The sequence below is a fragment of the Gastrolobium bilobum genome, unplaced genomic scaffold (assembly GCF_033153095.1).
Source record: "Gastrolobium bilobum isolate Gb01-03AN ecotype WA unplaced genomic scaffold, APGP_CSIRO_Gbil_v1 utg17104, whole genome shotgun sequence".
NCBI classification, from domain to species: domain Eukaryota; kingdom Viridiplantae; phylum Streptophyta; class Magnoliopsida; order Fabales; family Fabaceae; genus Gastrolobium; species Gastrolobium bilobum.
Window position 1 is genome coordinate 54,002 of NW_026899244.1, and position 16,919 is coordinate 70,920.

The 16,919-nt window shown below is 35.3% G+C and overlaps 1 protein-coding gene across 1 annotated transcript; it reads right to left on the reverse strand.

Moving 5' to 3' along the window:
• Positions 1-4,761: 4,761 nt before the first annotated feature.
• Positions 4,762-16,302, reverse strand: LOC133288726 (WD40 repeat-containing protein HOS15-like). The gene is made up of 12 exons (XM_061486544.1): positions 16,163-16,302; positions 14,824-14,918; positions 14,678-14,724; positions 14,353-14,503; positions 12,464-12,527; positions 7,564-7,722; positions 7,322-7,443; positions 6,407-6,481; positions 6,157-6,210; positions 5,972-6,045; positions 5,577-5,651; positions 4,762-5,198 (listed from the first exon to the last, which is right to left on the reverse strand). The coding sequence occupies exons 2-12, from the start codon at positions 14,905-14,907 to the stop codon at positions 4,979-4,981; spliced, it is 1,125 nt and encodes a 374-aa protein (XP_061342528.1). The 5' UTR covers positions 14,908-14,918; positions 16,163-16,302; the 3' UTR covers positions 4,762-4,978.
• Positions 16,303-16,919: the final 617 nt, after the last annotated feature.

Sequence of the window (16,919 nt, forward strand, 5' to 3'; positions counted from 1 at the left end):
TTTTCTATCCATTTCTGTTCCCGGGAGCAGAAATTTAAAAAAAAAATTGATTCCGGGAAGGTTGTCATGCACACCTTTATCAATTTTTATATTGAGTAAATAAGGAATTTTGCACTTAATACACAAGAAATCTTATCGATGTGATTAGGGATGATATACATGATACAACACAAATTTAACATGAATAAGAATGCATTTAACAAGAATATGACATGAATTTAAAAACTGATCAAAACCTTCGATACAAATATGACGTGCTTATTTTGCGGGTTGATATAACACAATAAGATACGTACAACTTATATATTAAATGTTGTTCTCACCAATATCGTGTTGACATAATACGGCATAACACAATATGACAAGAATAACCAACAAGAAAATTAACGCGGGTCAATGTTGTATTTTTGTGTCACTTTTTATCAACACGAGAACAATATGGATTTAAAAATGGGTCAACTCGAATATAAATATTTTTTTGTCCGTTTCATGTCAATGGATCGTGTTGAAAATTACCATCCCTAAGTGTGACTCACTACACTCCTTATTTTTTCTGTATAAAAAAAAGGGAAGGATATTGTAACAACCAAGTTGTGTTACTACCATGTTACTATGAATCAATCTCACCGTTAGACCGATTATGTTGATCCAACGGTTATATTTATTTTCATCTTTGTATGGTCATGATTTTCCAAATTTAATACTTTATATTTATTTCCACATTTGTATGGTTATGATTTCCCATATTTAATACTTTCACTTTAAATATGGGGGATCATAACCATACAAAGATAGAAATAAATATAACCGTTGGATCAACATAATCGATCTAACGGTGAGATTGATTGGTAGTAACATAGTAGTAACATAACTTGGTTGTTACAATATCCTTCCCCTAAAAAAAAAAATCTTAACTTGTTTCGTCTTTTATTTCATGACAACTTATATTTCTGGGGAGCGACTTTAGTAGGGTTAATTACTTATATTTGATGACTGAATCTGCCAAATTTAATAAATTAAATGGATTGACCGATAAATTATCATCTGTATACTCGAAAACCAAATAAGAACGTGTATGCTCTTCAAGTTATGTTATCTTCTTATCCTGCCTAATCCCTATTTGATGTAGCCGAGCAAACTTTAGTTAAGGTAGTATACCATATATCGAACTCCTTTGTACCTGTAATTTATCTTAGATTTTTTAATCTGCTTCAGAATGAATTTGGCTTGGGTTCAACATGAATTTAGAGAAAAGACTTGTAGCATACACGCTGTGTGATCGTGTGTGGCTTTAAGATATAATAAACTTCGAGGCAAAAAAATTTAAATTTTACTTTTTTAATAAAAAATTATGGAAAGAGTAAATATCATTTTTAGTCCCTAACAAAAAACATGGTCCCCACTTTAGTCCCTTACAAAAATAAATTAGTGAGTTAGTCCCTAACAAATTCAAAGTGAACCCATTTAGTTAAAATCGTGGTCCCTCACAAATTCAAAAAAGACTCATATCAGTCCCTCAAAAGGACTAAAATGTGTCCACCTTGAATTTGTTAGGGACTAACTGACTAATTTATTTTTGTAAGGGACAAAAGTAGGGACCGTGTTTTTTGTTAGGGATCAAAAAAGATATTTACTCTTATGAAAATATAATCGTTTTGAAGGTATTTACAAATGTATAGTACTCAAACACGGCTCACAGGTAGAGGTGTAAATAGGCTAGCTAGGTTAGGCTTCGGCTTAAATAGGCTAGGCTTGTGTAAAAAAATATTAGGTATGGCATGGCCTGTTAGCCTGTGTAGGCCCTGAATTACAAGTCTGGCCTGACCTGTATTTAAAAAATAAAAGTTTTGGCCTAGGCCTGTTAGCTTGTTAAAGCCTATTAAACATTCATCAATTATAAAATAACTAAAATAATATTACTTTATTATTCAAAATAATAATTTTATTTATTTTGTTTAAAATAAATAATATAATATAGGTCGGCATGTACAAAAAAGTCCTATGGCCTATTTTCTAAATAAGTTTTTTTAAAGCCTAGGCCTATTCTATTTTACTATTTGTAATATGCCAAGCCTAGCCTAATATAGGCTAGGCCGTAGGACCCTGTAGGCCGGCCTAGCCCATTTACACCCCCTACCTGAGCCACAGGGGCATGACCGATTGGAGATAAACACTCCCACATAGGCGTGTTTGATGAGAGAGAAACTCCCCAAAGGACGTATTTGATGAGAGAGAAACTCCTCAAAGGGCGTATTTCACTAGGTGCTGACATGTGGCACAAAAATCAACAATTTGATCGTAAAACTTTGGAAATTCATAACTTTGAACTCGGGTGTCCGAATTAGGTAAGAATTTTTTTTGATTCAACACAATTTTTCGAGATCTATGCAATGACACATCATTTGGCAAATTTTGCCTCTCACAAAAAAGTTCGAATTTACAACAATAATACTATAAAATTGTTTAAACCCAAATTAATAAAGAGAAAACCATTGTCATTATTAGAAATATTCCTAGTAAAGATCCTTATGATTATGGTACCATTGTTGCAAATTGCAATTATATTTATGGGAGACAAAATTTCAACTTAAATAACGTCTTTCACACTCACATATATAAAAATGCAAAACGGAGCACAAGGAAGCATTTTTTGAAAGAAAAAAAACTGACCAAGTCCCCTACAAGACTTGTCAACACGTTTGTCTAAAAAAGTTATGCGAAATTATAAAAAAACCTGATTCAGGCACCCGAAACTAAAGCTATGGCCTTTTGAAGTTTTCCGATAAAATATTCAAAATTTTGAAATTAAAATTCATCAAATCCCCTTGAATGAGACCTCATTGTGTATATCTTGAAAAGTTGTGTGGAATAAAAAAATTACCTAATTCGGACACCCGAGTCAAAAGTTATGGACTCCCAAAGTTTTACGGTCAAGCTGTTGACTTTTTGTACCACGTGTCAGCACCAGGTGAGTTACGCCCCCTGTGGGATGTGTCTCTTTTCTAAAACTTTGAAAGTCCATAACTTTTGACTCGAATGTCCGAATTAGGTAATTTTTTTGTGAATTCGAATTTTTTCAATAATTAACACAATGGTACCATAATCATAAGGATCTTTACTATGAATGTTTCTAATCACAACAGTGGTTTTCTCTTTATTAATTTGATTTTAAACGTTATTATAATATCATTGTTGTAAATTCGAACTTTTTTGTGAGAGACAAAATATATCAAATGAGGTGTCATTGCGTAGATCTCGAAAAGTTGTATGGAATCAAAGAAAGAAATTATTTAATTTGGACACCAGAGTTAGGGGTGTTCGCAGTTTGGATTGGATCGATTTTGGAAATAAAAATCATACGATCCAATCACTTCAGTTTAATCATGTAATCATCCATTCGATTTGAATTTTTTTTCAAAACTGATCCGATCCAATCCAATTTTATTCGGTTTGAATTGGATCGGTTTTCGATTTTTTTGAAAAGCCTAAGATTTGTATAATAATTATTGTGCAAATAACATATCTTTTGTATGTATCGACTTTGTAAAGTTTATATGATGATTATTGTGCAATCTAGAAGTATTGTACAACAAAAAGTTAAATTATCATCTTTACTTCCAAAAAAAAATTATAATATGATTGCCTGAGATACGAAGTAACCCAAATTTTTATCCTATAGAGGAACTTATGTAATAAAAATATATTATGTATCTTAAAAAAAAAAAAAAAAGCACATCATAAGTAAATTTATCCATTTGAGAAAAACCATGAAACAAATTTCTCTATTCTAAGTCCATTCCATCTCATCATCACAAATTCCATCCCTCTCACAATCAGAAACTCAGCTAATATTATCGAGTAGAATTATATTGACAAATTTTTTCTTACAAACTTACAAACTACACCATGTCTAACCAGTAATACTCGACTCAAGAGTATATTACCGGTCAGACATAGTATAGTTTATAAGAATTTGTAAACAAAAAAATTTATAAATATAACATTTCTCAATATTATCTACTCTTTTCCGATGGCCAGGGTTATTTACTAGTTCTATGAATGTAACTTACAAATCGACTCTGAGTGTAATTAGAGACGGTGTGGTTATGGTGGTGAATTTGCTCTCCCCTTCAATATTTGTGCCAAGAAATATTGCTAACGTGTCAAGAGTAAAAGTCTAATCCAATAATAACACTGCCACTCAAATGGCCGAAAATTATCAACGGTTAGAAAATAAACCTAATTTATTAGGTCACTGGACTTAATATAGTGACAAAAAAATTAAGTTATATTAGGTTATGTATTCAATTCTCACTTTTATTAAAAAAAATCTGATTTCTTTTTTCTTTTAAAGCAAGTTTAGATGCAAATGAAGAAAAAAAATAAAAAATTCAAGAATGATGATAAACAAAAATTAATAATAATAACGAGTTCTATAATAATTTTTAATCCCTTTGTTTCAATGTTAAACGTCCCCAAAAATTGAAATTTGAACTAATATAAAGATGTTTTAGAAGATCACATGAAAATCGATCATTTTATCCCATCATTCCATAAAACTCTTGAACTGGAGATGATTTATCAAAAACCTTCCCCCCAATTCCCTTCTCCATCAAACATATCCATACGGAACAAAGGGGCAGACAACGGAGGCAAAGTTAATTCTAAGCCATCGATGTTAGAAGAGTAAAGAAAGACAACTCGATACATACTAGAGAGATCAAACGACGATTATACAGAATATTGTCCAACTAAATCTATACATTTTTGCTTATTAATAATGCACTCCTACAAATTACTTTTCACTAAATGATATAGCAAATTATAACAGGGTCCAAGAACAATGAGCTATGCCTACAACTATGGTTAAAATGGGAAACCTACCCACCCAAAATACATTTCCACCAATCTCACAAAAAAGGAGGGAAAAGAAAGAATTTAATGCAACAGCCAGAAGAACTTGATGCTTCTCAGGATCTTACATTCTGAAATCTAAAACACAAACTTTATTATTAGCAAAACATGCAGCGATCTTGTCACCCTCCTTATTCCAACAGACCTCAAAAATGCCTCCATTGCCAGTGTATGTTTTGACGATCTTGCCTTCCTTCAATGACCATATGTGCACAGATTTGTCAAGAGACCCACTGGCTAAATACTCACCACTGGGACTGAATGCAACAGAATATACGAAATGTCTGCAGGAACAAATGATCATGTCAGAACCACAGGAATTTATCACATTCAAAGAAACAGAATCTATCAGCCTCCTCTCACTATGCCTGATATATTTTTTTCCACAAGTAAATCCATTTTCCAGGGGTATTCAAATTTTTCCAGCTGAAATGGAAGTTAGGAACTTAACATAGTTGCATAAAGATCTATAGCATTTGTGAAATTATGAAGATTAGAACTTCATGTTGATCAGTCTTCTCTCAGAGTCTAAAACTCCGAAGCAGAAAATGGAAAGAGGCTGGGGCGGGTGAATCTCATACTAACCGCACATATAAATTATATATAAACCAGAGCTATAACAGACCCTCACAGAAATAAACCAAAACTATAAAAAAAATTACGTGTGTCCATTCAAGCTGTAGATGAGTTTCCCGAGTTCCACATCCCAAAGCTTTACAGTTGAGTCAAATGAAGCACTGCACAAACAGATGACAGCGAAGTTGAAAACAAACTTCTCCTACAGTAGTACCGAACCAAAAAAAGAAGAGCATGCAGGTATCGATCATCATAATCAAATTGTCAAGATGCCAATATTTTGAGAAATCAAACTGAAGCAGTCGCGACCTACTGATTATAATTAAACTGTCAATTGAAGAGATGCAGTGGTGACCTATCAACTAAGATTTGGGGTCAGGAAATACAGTAAACAATAATTCTAAATTTTGAGAAATCATAAATAAATGCATGGATGTAAATAAAGACTAATGAACCTAATTTCACCAAGCAACTAGCTTACCTAGCTAACACCAATTTTTTATTAGGGTTATTTGTACCCGGACCAGTAGGGCTCCATCTGAGAGCATATATCTCCTACAAAGCAAATTATTCAGTTTCCCCAACAACATGCGGAATGTGTAAAAAATTCAAATGCAAATAGAATTATAAGAACTGACATTGGAAAACATTCAAAACTCAGGATACCTTGGAATGCTCCCTTAAATCGTGAAGATGCTTATCCTGCTTCATATTCCATATCTACAAAACAACCACGTATCCAATCAAAACAATAAACATCGAACGTACAGACAGTAATTTCACAAATTACTTCATATTTTTCTGATATATAATTTTATAAAATGAAGTTACAAAAGCCTGTACCAGCAAAAAAAAAAAACACAATTATGGAATGATAACATAGATAAGATTAGTTACTATGTGACCAAAATATTACCTTTGCCGTTATATCATCAGAACAGGATGCCAGCAATGAACCTGTGGGATCCCATTTGACACAATTAACTTCGCCCTGAAAGAATCCTCCAATCACATATTGCATTTCAATGAAATATCTCAAACTATTGCTTTCTGATCCATAGTAGTTAATTGCGCCGCAATAGTGCCACGAGTCACGCCGTATGGGCATTGCGGCGCCCCGCTGCAAGAAACCGCGCCGCGCCACACCGGAGCGCAACAGCGGCCATTGCGATCGCATTTGCGGCCATATTGCTGTCATAAGGCAAAATGTCAATTTTGTCCTAAATTTAAATGTGTAACAGAAAAAATTAAAGATTTTTTTAGTCTATCCGCATTTCTTTCTGTCACGTCTGCTACCTATGCCTTTAAAAAATGTTTCTTTTTGTCATTATTTCTATCATATATCTACTCTCCGCTATTTCCGCAACCACAACCCACTATAGCGCTTTTCGGGGTTGGCCGCGACATGCTGCAATCCGCATTTGATAACTATGTTCTGATCACTCAACAGGCAACAATTTCAGATCTCTGAACCTTCAACCTCAACCAACTACGATATAAAATGCAAACATGCAGAGCCCAAACTAGATCTGTAGGATTTTACTTGATCAAAGCAAATTACAAACTGAATTTGCTACCAAATTAATTCATATAGTGCTGGACAATTTCATAAGAAATCCAACTAAATAGTAGGGCACTCAGAAAGTAAGTACTCGTCTTCAAATTAGCAGCCCAGGATTATCCACTGATCCATATAGTTAACCTTCCCCAGCCATTTTTTAACTTGTTAAGAAAGTAGGGTACGAACCCTTCTTTCTCCTAATAGTGTATGGTTTCAGCATAAGTATCCGTGTAAAGCATAATGCCACAAAATAAGATCTCACGTACAAACCTGGTGCCCAACAAAAGTTTTTATAGGGTGGTTTTCACCAATCTTGCAAACATATATCATATTGTCAGTGGAACTTGTGGCAAAAGACACATTGTCGCGCCAATCAACATCAAGTGTGGGACCTACACATCATATCAAGCACAAATTATAAAATCATTCATAAACATCGTTAAGAAAATTATCACCAAGAGTTCATTTTATATAAAGCTCCCTTGATTAAAATATACATTGAAAATATGGACCTGAATGAAATTCAAATTGTTGTTTCCATTCCTCTGCCTTCACATCCCACACAATCGCAGTTTTATCACAACTTCCAGTCAGAAGATAATCGCCTTTCTTATTCCACTTCAGAGAAAATATTGGTCCCTTGTGTTTGCTTAATGTACTCCTCAATTCACCTGGTCAAAGATACCACCACATGATCAAAACATCGATCTTGATTGGAAGTCCTAAAAGCAAATTCAAATATACCCAAAGCTTGCTTAATGAAATCAACAGTAGAAATTCAATGTTTTTACAAATAGGATGAATGCAACAACAGATATCAGACACCAATATACCCATGGAGGATACTCTCACAAGACAAATAGAAAGAACACATATAACAAAAAGTGCATATGCAAGAAAGCATAAACTACAAATTGTCAAAGCAAGAGTATAATATCTTCTACAATGTTTTAAAACTCGGACCGGTCATTGACTCAGTCGAGGTACTGGATCACTAGGTCCGTGGTTCGGATTCAACCGGATTTCAAAATAATATATAATAAATATTAAATTATGAACATTATGTTCAACAAATAAAAGTGGTTTAATGGTATGTACCAAAAAAAAAAAAGTGGTTTAGTGGTAAGCCTTCCGATCCTCAAACAAGGGGACTATAGTTCGAATCTCGTTGCTTGCAAAATGTATATATTTTACACAATTTAACATAAAACCGGCTAAACCCGGTTCAACACTGGTTGAACCCGGTTTTCGGTTCGGTGAGGGCACCGGTTTACCGAAATCCAGGTCGACCCGGCCGGTCCGAGCCGGGTTTTAAAACACTGATCTTCTAGCACCCAAATCAATTAGTTTAATGTTCACTAAATTAATTTTCTGACTTAAAAAAAATAATTATATAAGTAGAGTAATGTTGTTCTCAAACATTTTGGTTATAGAAATTCAAAACTGTCACCAAGCCATTATACAATTAACTATGTATAAAATCAATACCCAGAGACACAATTGTGACTTTTTAAAACCCAAATGGCTTTAGGAGTATCGTTACTCATATTATTAATCAGCTGAATGCCAACTAACAGATCTTAGCCCACATCAATTTATGCACAAAAGATGCGTTGCAACTTTTGGATACATGCATAAATCACTAACTGGTAGTCTAATACATCAAACATGCTGGCTACATAATGGGATAGATGAACTTGCACAATGACAACAATTTCAATCTGACCATGTTAAAATCAGTAGAGAAGGGGAAGGGAAGTTATTTACCTTGACATTGTTTGTATGTCTAACAAGACCAGAAAGAAAAAGGACAATTTACTTTTTCCTGTTTTTAATTTTTTTCAATGCCTCTTTTATCAAAACAGAAAATTTTCTTTTGCTTCCCTTTCCTTACAATTTGGAGGAGAATGGTTCTTCTATGTTTCCATTCACAATCTCAAATGAAAACAAATATGAGTATCCATTTCCCTTCCTGTCCCCCTTACTTTTCCTTGGTTCTTCAACCATACAGTGTTAGAGCCACTAGACAATAATAAATACAAACATCACACCTGAGCTACACTGATAATCAGCATATACATGATACAACTTCAACTTCAACTTTCGTACGAAGATTCCATCCATAAAGGGCAAGGGGAAAAAAATAAAAAACAGACATAAAATGTATTACCAAAAAGTGACAAGAATGTATACACATACAGCTGTGAATGTAGACAAACAGGTCTACCAAGCGAGAGTGCAAAAGAATAAATCTAAATGTTCTGATAATCTTAAAAATGAAATGGCATTTGAATGCAAATCAATACTTTTTCTTCATCCTTGTTTCGCTTTTTTAGGGCACCTACCCCAAACAAAAGGGGAGAGAGGGGTTTTGGGTAAGCTGGGTGGTAAAATTTGAAACAATTACACTTTTTGAGAGACATCTAAAACGTGGAAGAGATTTTCATGTTAATGGTTACAGAAAAACTATTTATAATGTATGAAAGCTGAAGCACAGACTATGAAGTCATCGCAACGTCTTCAAGCTTTCTCCAATTGTCATGTCAGCTTCAATTCTTCTTTTTTCCTTAGCCATGTGTGCAAACAACAACTTGGTCTTCTTCTTTTTTTGGATAAACCACGATTATCCTCTACGGAAGACAATCCTGTTTGAGCCGGGAACATCCACATTATGGTGGGGCTAGCTCTCCAAAGGAAATTTTTTGCATTCACAATAAGCAGAATCAAGCATGTACCACTTGAGCCAACCTCCTTTAGTACTTGGTCTTCCTTTAGATCAGCAACCTTCCATCTTTATAGTCTTCTCAGGTCTCTCCTAAACAATTGCCATTACTATTAACAAAATAAAATGAATAGCCATACGCTTCTCTACAAGTTGAGTAGCCATTTGAAAAATGAACAGACTACTGCTGTTGCACTAATTTCTCATGAACCAAAAATCAGAGCAAAACCTTTTCCCTTTATCTTGATTTCCAAGTAATCACAATCCTTCATTCCATCACTTCAATTCAAACAGCCACATCTTCTTGTGCTCTTGCCTTGATTCTCCATTCCCATTGCCTTGACCCTAGCTCATTCTCTTTTATCCATTCGCTTCATTGGTTCCAGTCACCACCAAAGTTTTGCCTATCATAACTTATTTTGGAAACTAGAAGAAAGCATTACATCAAATTCCAAGAAAGCATTACTCAAAAGAATTTTGAGTATCCATGGGTCAATTATTCATCATAAAATATCAAATCGAAAAAATATTGAATATTATTTTTTGAATTGTTCTGTACATGGATTCATTCTAATATATAGAATATTAGGACTGACCTCAACTGCCCCACAATTGGGGCTGACAGACTAGGTTACATGGAGAGTTTATGAGGAGGAAAAATAGGAAGAATCTGGTCGGGGAATCAGGGCATATTAATATGAATTAAAGCAGAAGAAAATGGCAGTGAATATCAGGGGAACGTCATGGCACAATACCTGGAATATTGCCTGGAAATTCAAGCACAAAATTGAAAGTGAGAACGTGAGAAAAGGGGGACAGTTTTCTGAGGCTATGGAGGAGCTTGGCTCTGGGATGGGAAAGAAATATAGAGTTTCCTAATATAATGACTAAACTATGCTAACAAAATATTTTACAATAGTAACAATCATTTATAGAGAATATTATATCGTGAAGTATGTGTGAGACTATGTGGGACTATTAGAACACACACCCTTCATTTAGTAAATCAATATCTATCATTCCCAGATTGTCTCTACCTCATTGTAGAAAATCCTTTAGTTAAAAAATCTGCTAGCTGAACCTCTGAAGAAACACAAGCTGTGTTGATCAGTCTACAATCTAGTTTCTCCTCTATGAAATGCCACTCAATCACGAAATGTTTAGTTCTGTCGGGCTGAACCAGCCACTTGCTGACTCATGGGGTGCTTTGCTGGTCAAATTTGCTGGGGACAACCACAAAACATCTCATTGTTGCTCTTCTGGCCAAGCCTTGCCCATTTCGACTCAGTTTCAGAACCCCAACAGGAGGTTTGGTTCCTTCTGCCTTCGCTGGCCACTAATTTCAGGGCAGTTTCACCCCGTTAGTAAGACCTTTTATCTGGCCAATTCTTCACAAACTGTTGCTTATCCTCCATTCCAGTATTCCTTGGTCTTGATCTGCCACAATTCCATCTTCCTCTCTAGCCGTCGGCACAGATCACACTGACTCCAGCATTCAACTTCTTCTCAAGACCCTTTGCTATGAGTCAATTCCTGCAGCCTTTTCCACCTTCGTGACTCAATTTTGGCAAGTTACAGCTGCCACCTACATTCTCACACTCATAACCAGTGGTTTCTTCCTCCATCTAGCAGTGTTCTCTTTCTTTATTTGGACTGAGCATTTTCCAGTCCATTTTCTTGTGCCACCTTTTCAAATACTTCAACAGAGATGCTCGGTTTCACCCGTTGTGCCTTGGTTCCACTACCCCAAGGGGCTGGTTGGCTGTGTATCCACTGCAACTTATCCTTTGTGCAAAGCTGCAGCTGGTTGGACATGTGTTGACCACATTTTACTGATGTTTGGCTTGTATTTGGCCAATTGGTTCTTGTTCCTACATGGATTGCTTATATTTTGGGGTCTATTTGGCTAGGTCTGGCTGTGTTACCATTGTTTGGCTTGGAAAAAGCGGTGAGCTTAATAGCTTCAGCTTGAGAGGAGTGTCAAAATATTTTTATATTAGAATACTAGCATTAATATTAGGATTATAGTCAACTATATTTCTGTTGATTAGATTAGAATAACCAATTATTGATTATTAGACTAGAGATTGGTTTTTTCTTAGCTATCAGCTGAGATTACTCTTGCTGATTGTAAAACAGTCAATAAATAATTGTATACCTAAAACATCATTTCTCTCAATAACTACTCTCTTTCAACAACTACTAACGTATCTCTCAAATTTGCCAGCGCATTGCACAGGTTTACATCTAGTTCAACCTAAACATAAATTAGCTTGCAATTCCTATCCTATCCACATCCCTATCAGCCTCCCATACATCGGTTGATGACTTGCAGTAAAACATATAGCGACCTACACAGCAAAATTAGGCCAGCAGAGCGTAAAAAGCACATGAATACTAATTCAAATAGCTTCTCATGCATATAATGATTTAAATTCTTCCTTTGTTATCATGACTGTAGGAGTAAATGCATATGTAAACAAGAAGCTAAAGACAATGTTCACCTCGGGCGACTTGACCTTATATAGGCTTCCAAGATAGCAAGAAATTACCCACCCCAATTATTTAACAGCAAAATAAATATTACGCCAAAAATTAAAAACAAGGAATCTTTGAGTTCTTTTCATCTGATCTCATCATATATAAGCCCTTAAAGTTATGGTAGAATAGCATAGAAAAAAAGGTCATACCATTAGTGGTCCAAATTCTTGCTTGCCCATTGTCTGAACCAGTTGCAAGAAGTGTCCCCTCCCCCTGCACAACAGGCGCCAGAGTGAACTCTCCATAAGGTATAAGAGTTAGAAGCAAACATTACAGATAATAACAACCTTGAATTTACATATCTTACAGTTACCAGAATAATATCAAAGCACATCAAAATTAAAGAGAGAAAAGCTGCCAAAGATATGTTTCAGAAAAAAGCTACAAAAGAGTATATTTATATTTTAAGAAAAAGATTTTAAACTTCCCCTCCGTCTTCATTTTTCACATATCTCCCTTATGTTTTCATAACCTGCACAAACCTACCAAAAAAACCACTCCCCGTTAAACCCGACTAGCGAGTGTGGGGTGGAGATATTCCTTGTACGCAGCCTTACCCTTGCATAATTGCAAAGAGGCTGTTTCCTGGATTCGAACCCATGACCTTTCAGTTATGAAAGAACAGCTTTACCACTGCTCCGGTTCGCTCCCTTACAAACCTACCATGAACAAAAAATTATGCCCAATAAACCTTCCTTATTTTCATGATTTTGATTTTGACAAACTTCCCAGTTCAACCGAGGTTGGTGTGGGTCTTAAACAATAGAGATGATGTAAGTGGAAAATCAGAAAAATAGATTAAGAGTTGGAGTTATTTACACTTCCTTGCTATAGAAAACGAAATCTTATTTGAGAGGAAAAAGGAAGATAATGAACTAAATAAAGGTTTCTACGGAGCTTTCAGATAGAAATAGGCACTTAAACAGCTAGACTTGACTAGTTTCTAACTGGAAGCATACAACTAGCAATTGAAAGAGCAAGATATCATTTTTTTAGCAGCTCGAAGAGAAAAGGAAACAAAGAGAATTAAGATGGGATATAAAAGCACACTCTCCATGGCTTCAAACAAGAATGCATTAGAAATTGATTTATAACATCAGGCTTGTGTCTAATGAATTATTTCAGGGCAGAGATAAGTTTCAATCATGCTCCTAAGGCACAATAAACAGCAAGATTGCTGAATTAAGGGGAGACAACAAATAGGGAAACTAAGGCAGTTGCTTCCCACTGCAAAAATGAAAATAAAAAAAAAACTCTCCAAAGAATCATTTGAATGTGTCTGAAACTGGCGTGAAGAAGCAACAGGAGAGGAAGAAAAAATACATAAAAATCCCATTACACATTTCCGCTGGTTAAACTCAAACACGGGTCATTAACAACTTTCAAAACCAATTTAAAATGAGGAAGAAAAAAAAAAATACCATTACACATTTCCACTAGTTAAACTCAAACACGGGTCATTAACAACTTTCAAAACTAATTTAAAATGGTACAAGATAGAACCAGTTATACAAGTCCCTATAAAAATAAACTAATTCATAACTGAGCTTAGTTTGGTTAAAACTACATCAAAACTGATTCTATAACGAAGTGGTCTAAAGTACAATCCTTGCTGCCCCCGTTCTAATAAAAATGTTAAAGTTGAGCACATGATAGGTGGGCTTATGCATTGTCCACACTTCTAATCCAAAGAACTCTTATGTGAGGGGGACGTGTTAGAAATGTTATAAAACTATATAACCATTCATGTATCTTCACCTAAAAGCTTAACCTTTTAGGAAAATTGGTTCTAGACAAAAACCAGCACCATCTTACCTAGATATCTAGTTGCCAAACACAGAATTTGTGTCTCCTTAATAGTAAATAAATATTATATAATAAATAAATGCTGTATAGCAGTTTATATTATATCCCCCTTGCTTTTTTTCTGAAAAAGGGGTGGGGGAGAAGGAACTTCACAAAATTTATAATGGTGAACCAAAAAACAACTTTGGATTCATACATATAAATATCAATCAAAATATGCATTTGAACTCACATTCCAATCAAGCGTAGTGACATCTTTACCCATTTCATTTTTTATACCCCTAAGATGCTTCAACACCAACACATTCAAAGGACCATTCTGTGAATCAGGATTACATCTCCCTTCTGCTATAGTCCAAATACGAGCTGTCGAGTCCCCAGACCTAAAAATTGGAATGATGATAGTAAAGTACAAGAATATCATAAGGAAGTCAAACAAAATTGGAAGTATAGCAAATGGAAATCCAAGATGCACAAAGTTATGCACATCAACCATAATGTTATACACATGTTAAAACATTTTAATGCAAAAATAAATCATTCACAGAGATACCTACCCTGATGCAAGAAGAGATCCTTTAGGACTCCATGCACAAGCACACACCTAAATGGACGGTGAACAGGCCAATCAACAAAGAGTTTTATAGATGAAATAAAATTTAAGAAGTCTACAAAGAAAAGAAGAATTGATGATATATTTAACCTCTGAAGTATGCCCTTCCAAAATTGTCACATCGGAACTAGGAATTTCACGTGGCTGAGATGTTGATGTTGTAAAGATGTCCATTGGTTCTGGTCCTATTAAAGTGAATGAAAAAATTTCAGCCATATTTGAAAGAAGAATATTAATTGAAATAGACCACTAGTCAAAGTTATTATTAATCCCAGATCATAGTGCGGAGTGGTAGACTCCAAATATGCTTATAGCAGGATGGCGGATACCGTCATACTAAAGACTATAGGTATAAGATATTTAATTTATACTACACACAAATAAATGCTGAAAAAATACAAAAACAATTCCCAAAATTAAAGACATTCATAATTGAGTCGATGATGGCATGACTGTGAAGAGTGTAAAGAACCTTGAGATACACTACCCCAAAAGCTAGCTCAAGGGGTGGGAGTGCCCAAGGCCTTATAAAGGTCATATTAGTTGCCCATCTAATCAATGTGGGACTATATATCTCAACACGCCCCCTCACGCAAGAGCCCTTTGGGCTAGAAGCGTGGAATTGCACAGGCCCAATTTTTGGTTTACCTTTTGTGCTTTTTATTTTTTTTTTTTAATTCCACTCTTTAAAGCGGGGGACGGTGAGGCTCTGATACCATGTAAAGAACCTTGAGATACACCATCCAAAAGCTAGCTCAAAGGGTGGGAGTGCCCAAGGCCTTATAAAGGCCACATTAGTTGCCCACACAATTAATGTGGGCTATATATCTCAACATTGTAAAGAACCTTGAGATACACCATCCAAAAGCTAGCTCAAAGGGTGGGAGTGCCCAAGGCCTTATAAAGGCCACATTAGTTGCCCACACAATTAATGTGGGCTATATATCTCAACACGCCCCCTCACGCAAGAGCCCTTTGGGCTAGAAGCGTGGAATTGCACAGGTCCAATTTTTGGTTTATCTTTTTGTGCTTTTTATTTTAATTCCACTTGAAAGTGGGGGGCCGTGAGGATCGAACTTGTGACCTTATAGTCACTCAAGCTCTGATACCATGTAAAGAACCTTGAGATACACCACCCCAAAAGCTAGCTCAAGGGGTGGGAGTGCCCAAGGCCTTATAAAGGTCATATTAGTTGCCTATCCAATCAATGTGGGACTATATATCTCAACAAAGAGCATGATAAAGTAGGAACAAAGTAAAAAAGAAGAAGAAAAAGAATAGGAATTCATAGAAAAAGTCAGAACACTTGTATACGAGAACAGAGACAATGGAATTGGGGGAAAAAAGAGAGGGAGAAAAATAGATTAGGAGAATATGATCCGTAAAGTGTGAAGAAAGAACACATGAGGAAAAAAGAGAGAACAGAGACCTCAATATACGAACAGAACAGAGACCAAAGAGCTGTGCTGCGATGCGAGATTTATGCCCCTGTGAAGAATGGCTGCAACGGCCACGACAGCAAAATGTGATGCTATCTGATTCTCAGAGCAACCAGAGGCTGCTATACTCTACTTCCCCTAGGGGTGTAATGCGTGATTTTTTTTTTTTTTTTTTTATAATGCGTGATTTATGCCCCTGTGAAGAGCGGTATGATTAGAGTATAAATGGGTCACGCTGTTCAGCCTACGGCTCGGCCTACATTGAGCTCAGTTCAGACCCGGTCTTTCAGGAAAGTAAAGTAGGCTTAGGCTTATAAAAAAGCTTTTTTAATAAATAAGTCATAGGCCAATTTTGTCAAGCCCGGCCTACAGTCTTGTTTGTAGGCTGACCTATTTAATTTATTAAAATAAAATAATAAAATAATATTTATTTTATGTGGCAAAGACTCAAAGTACCAAATACCAATATCTCTTACTTTTTGTGCTATTTTATTTTATGAAAGGAAAACTTGTCTAATGTCTCCAAATTTTACATGTTGTTGCAGCTTAATACCATGGAGCAATGGGTACCTTGCTGGATTATGATGTTACTGATGAAGATCTTTCAATAATAATCTTCTTTCCCTTGTCTTGATGGTGGCTTAAAGATTTTTAGATGAATGACATTCTCTTGTAGACTTTATTTCAGCATCCAGTAATTGTATTTTTCTTATTTTTCCTATTTCTTTGACTCTATTCCTCTATGAT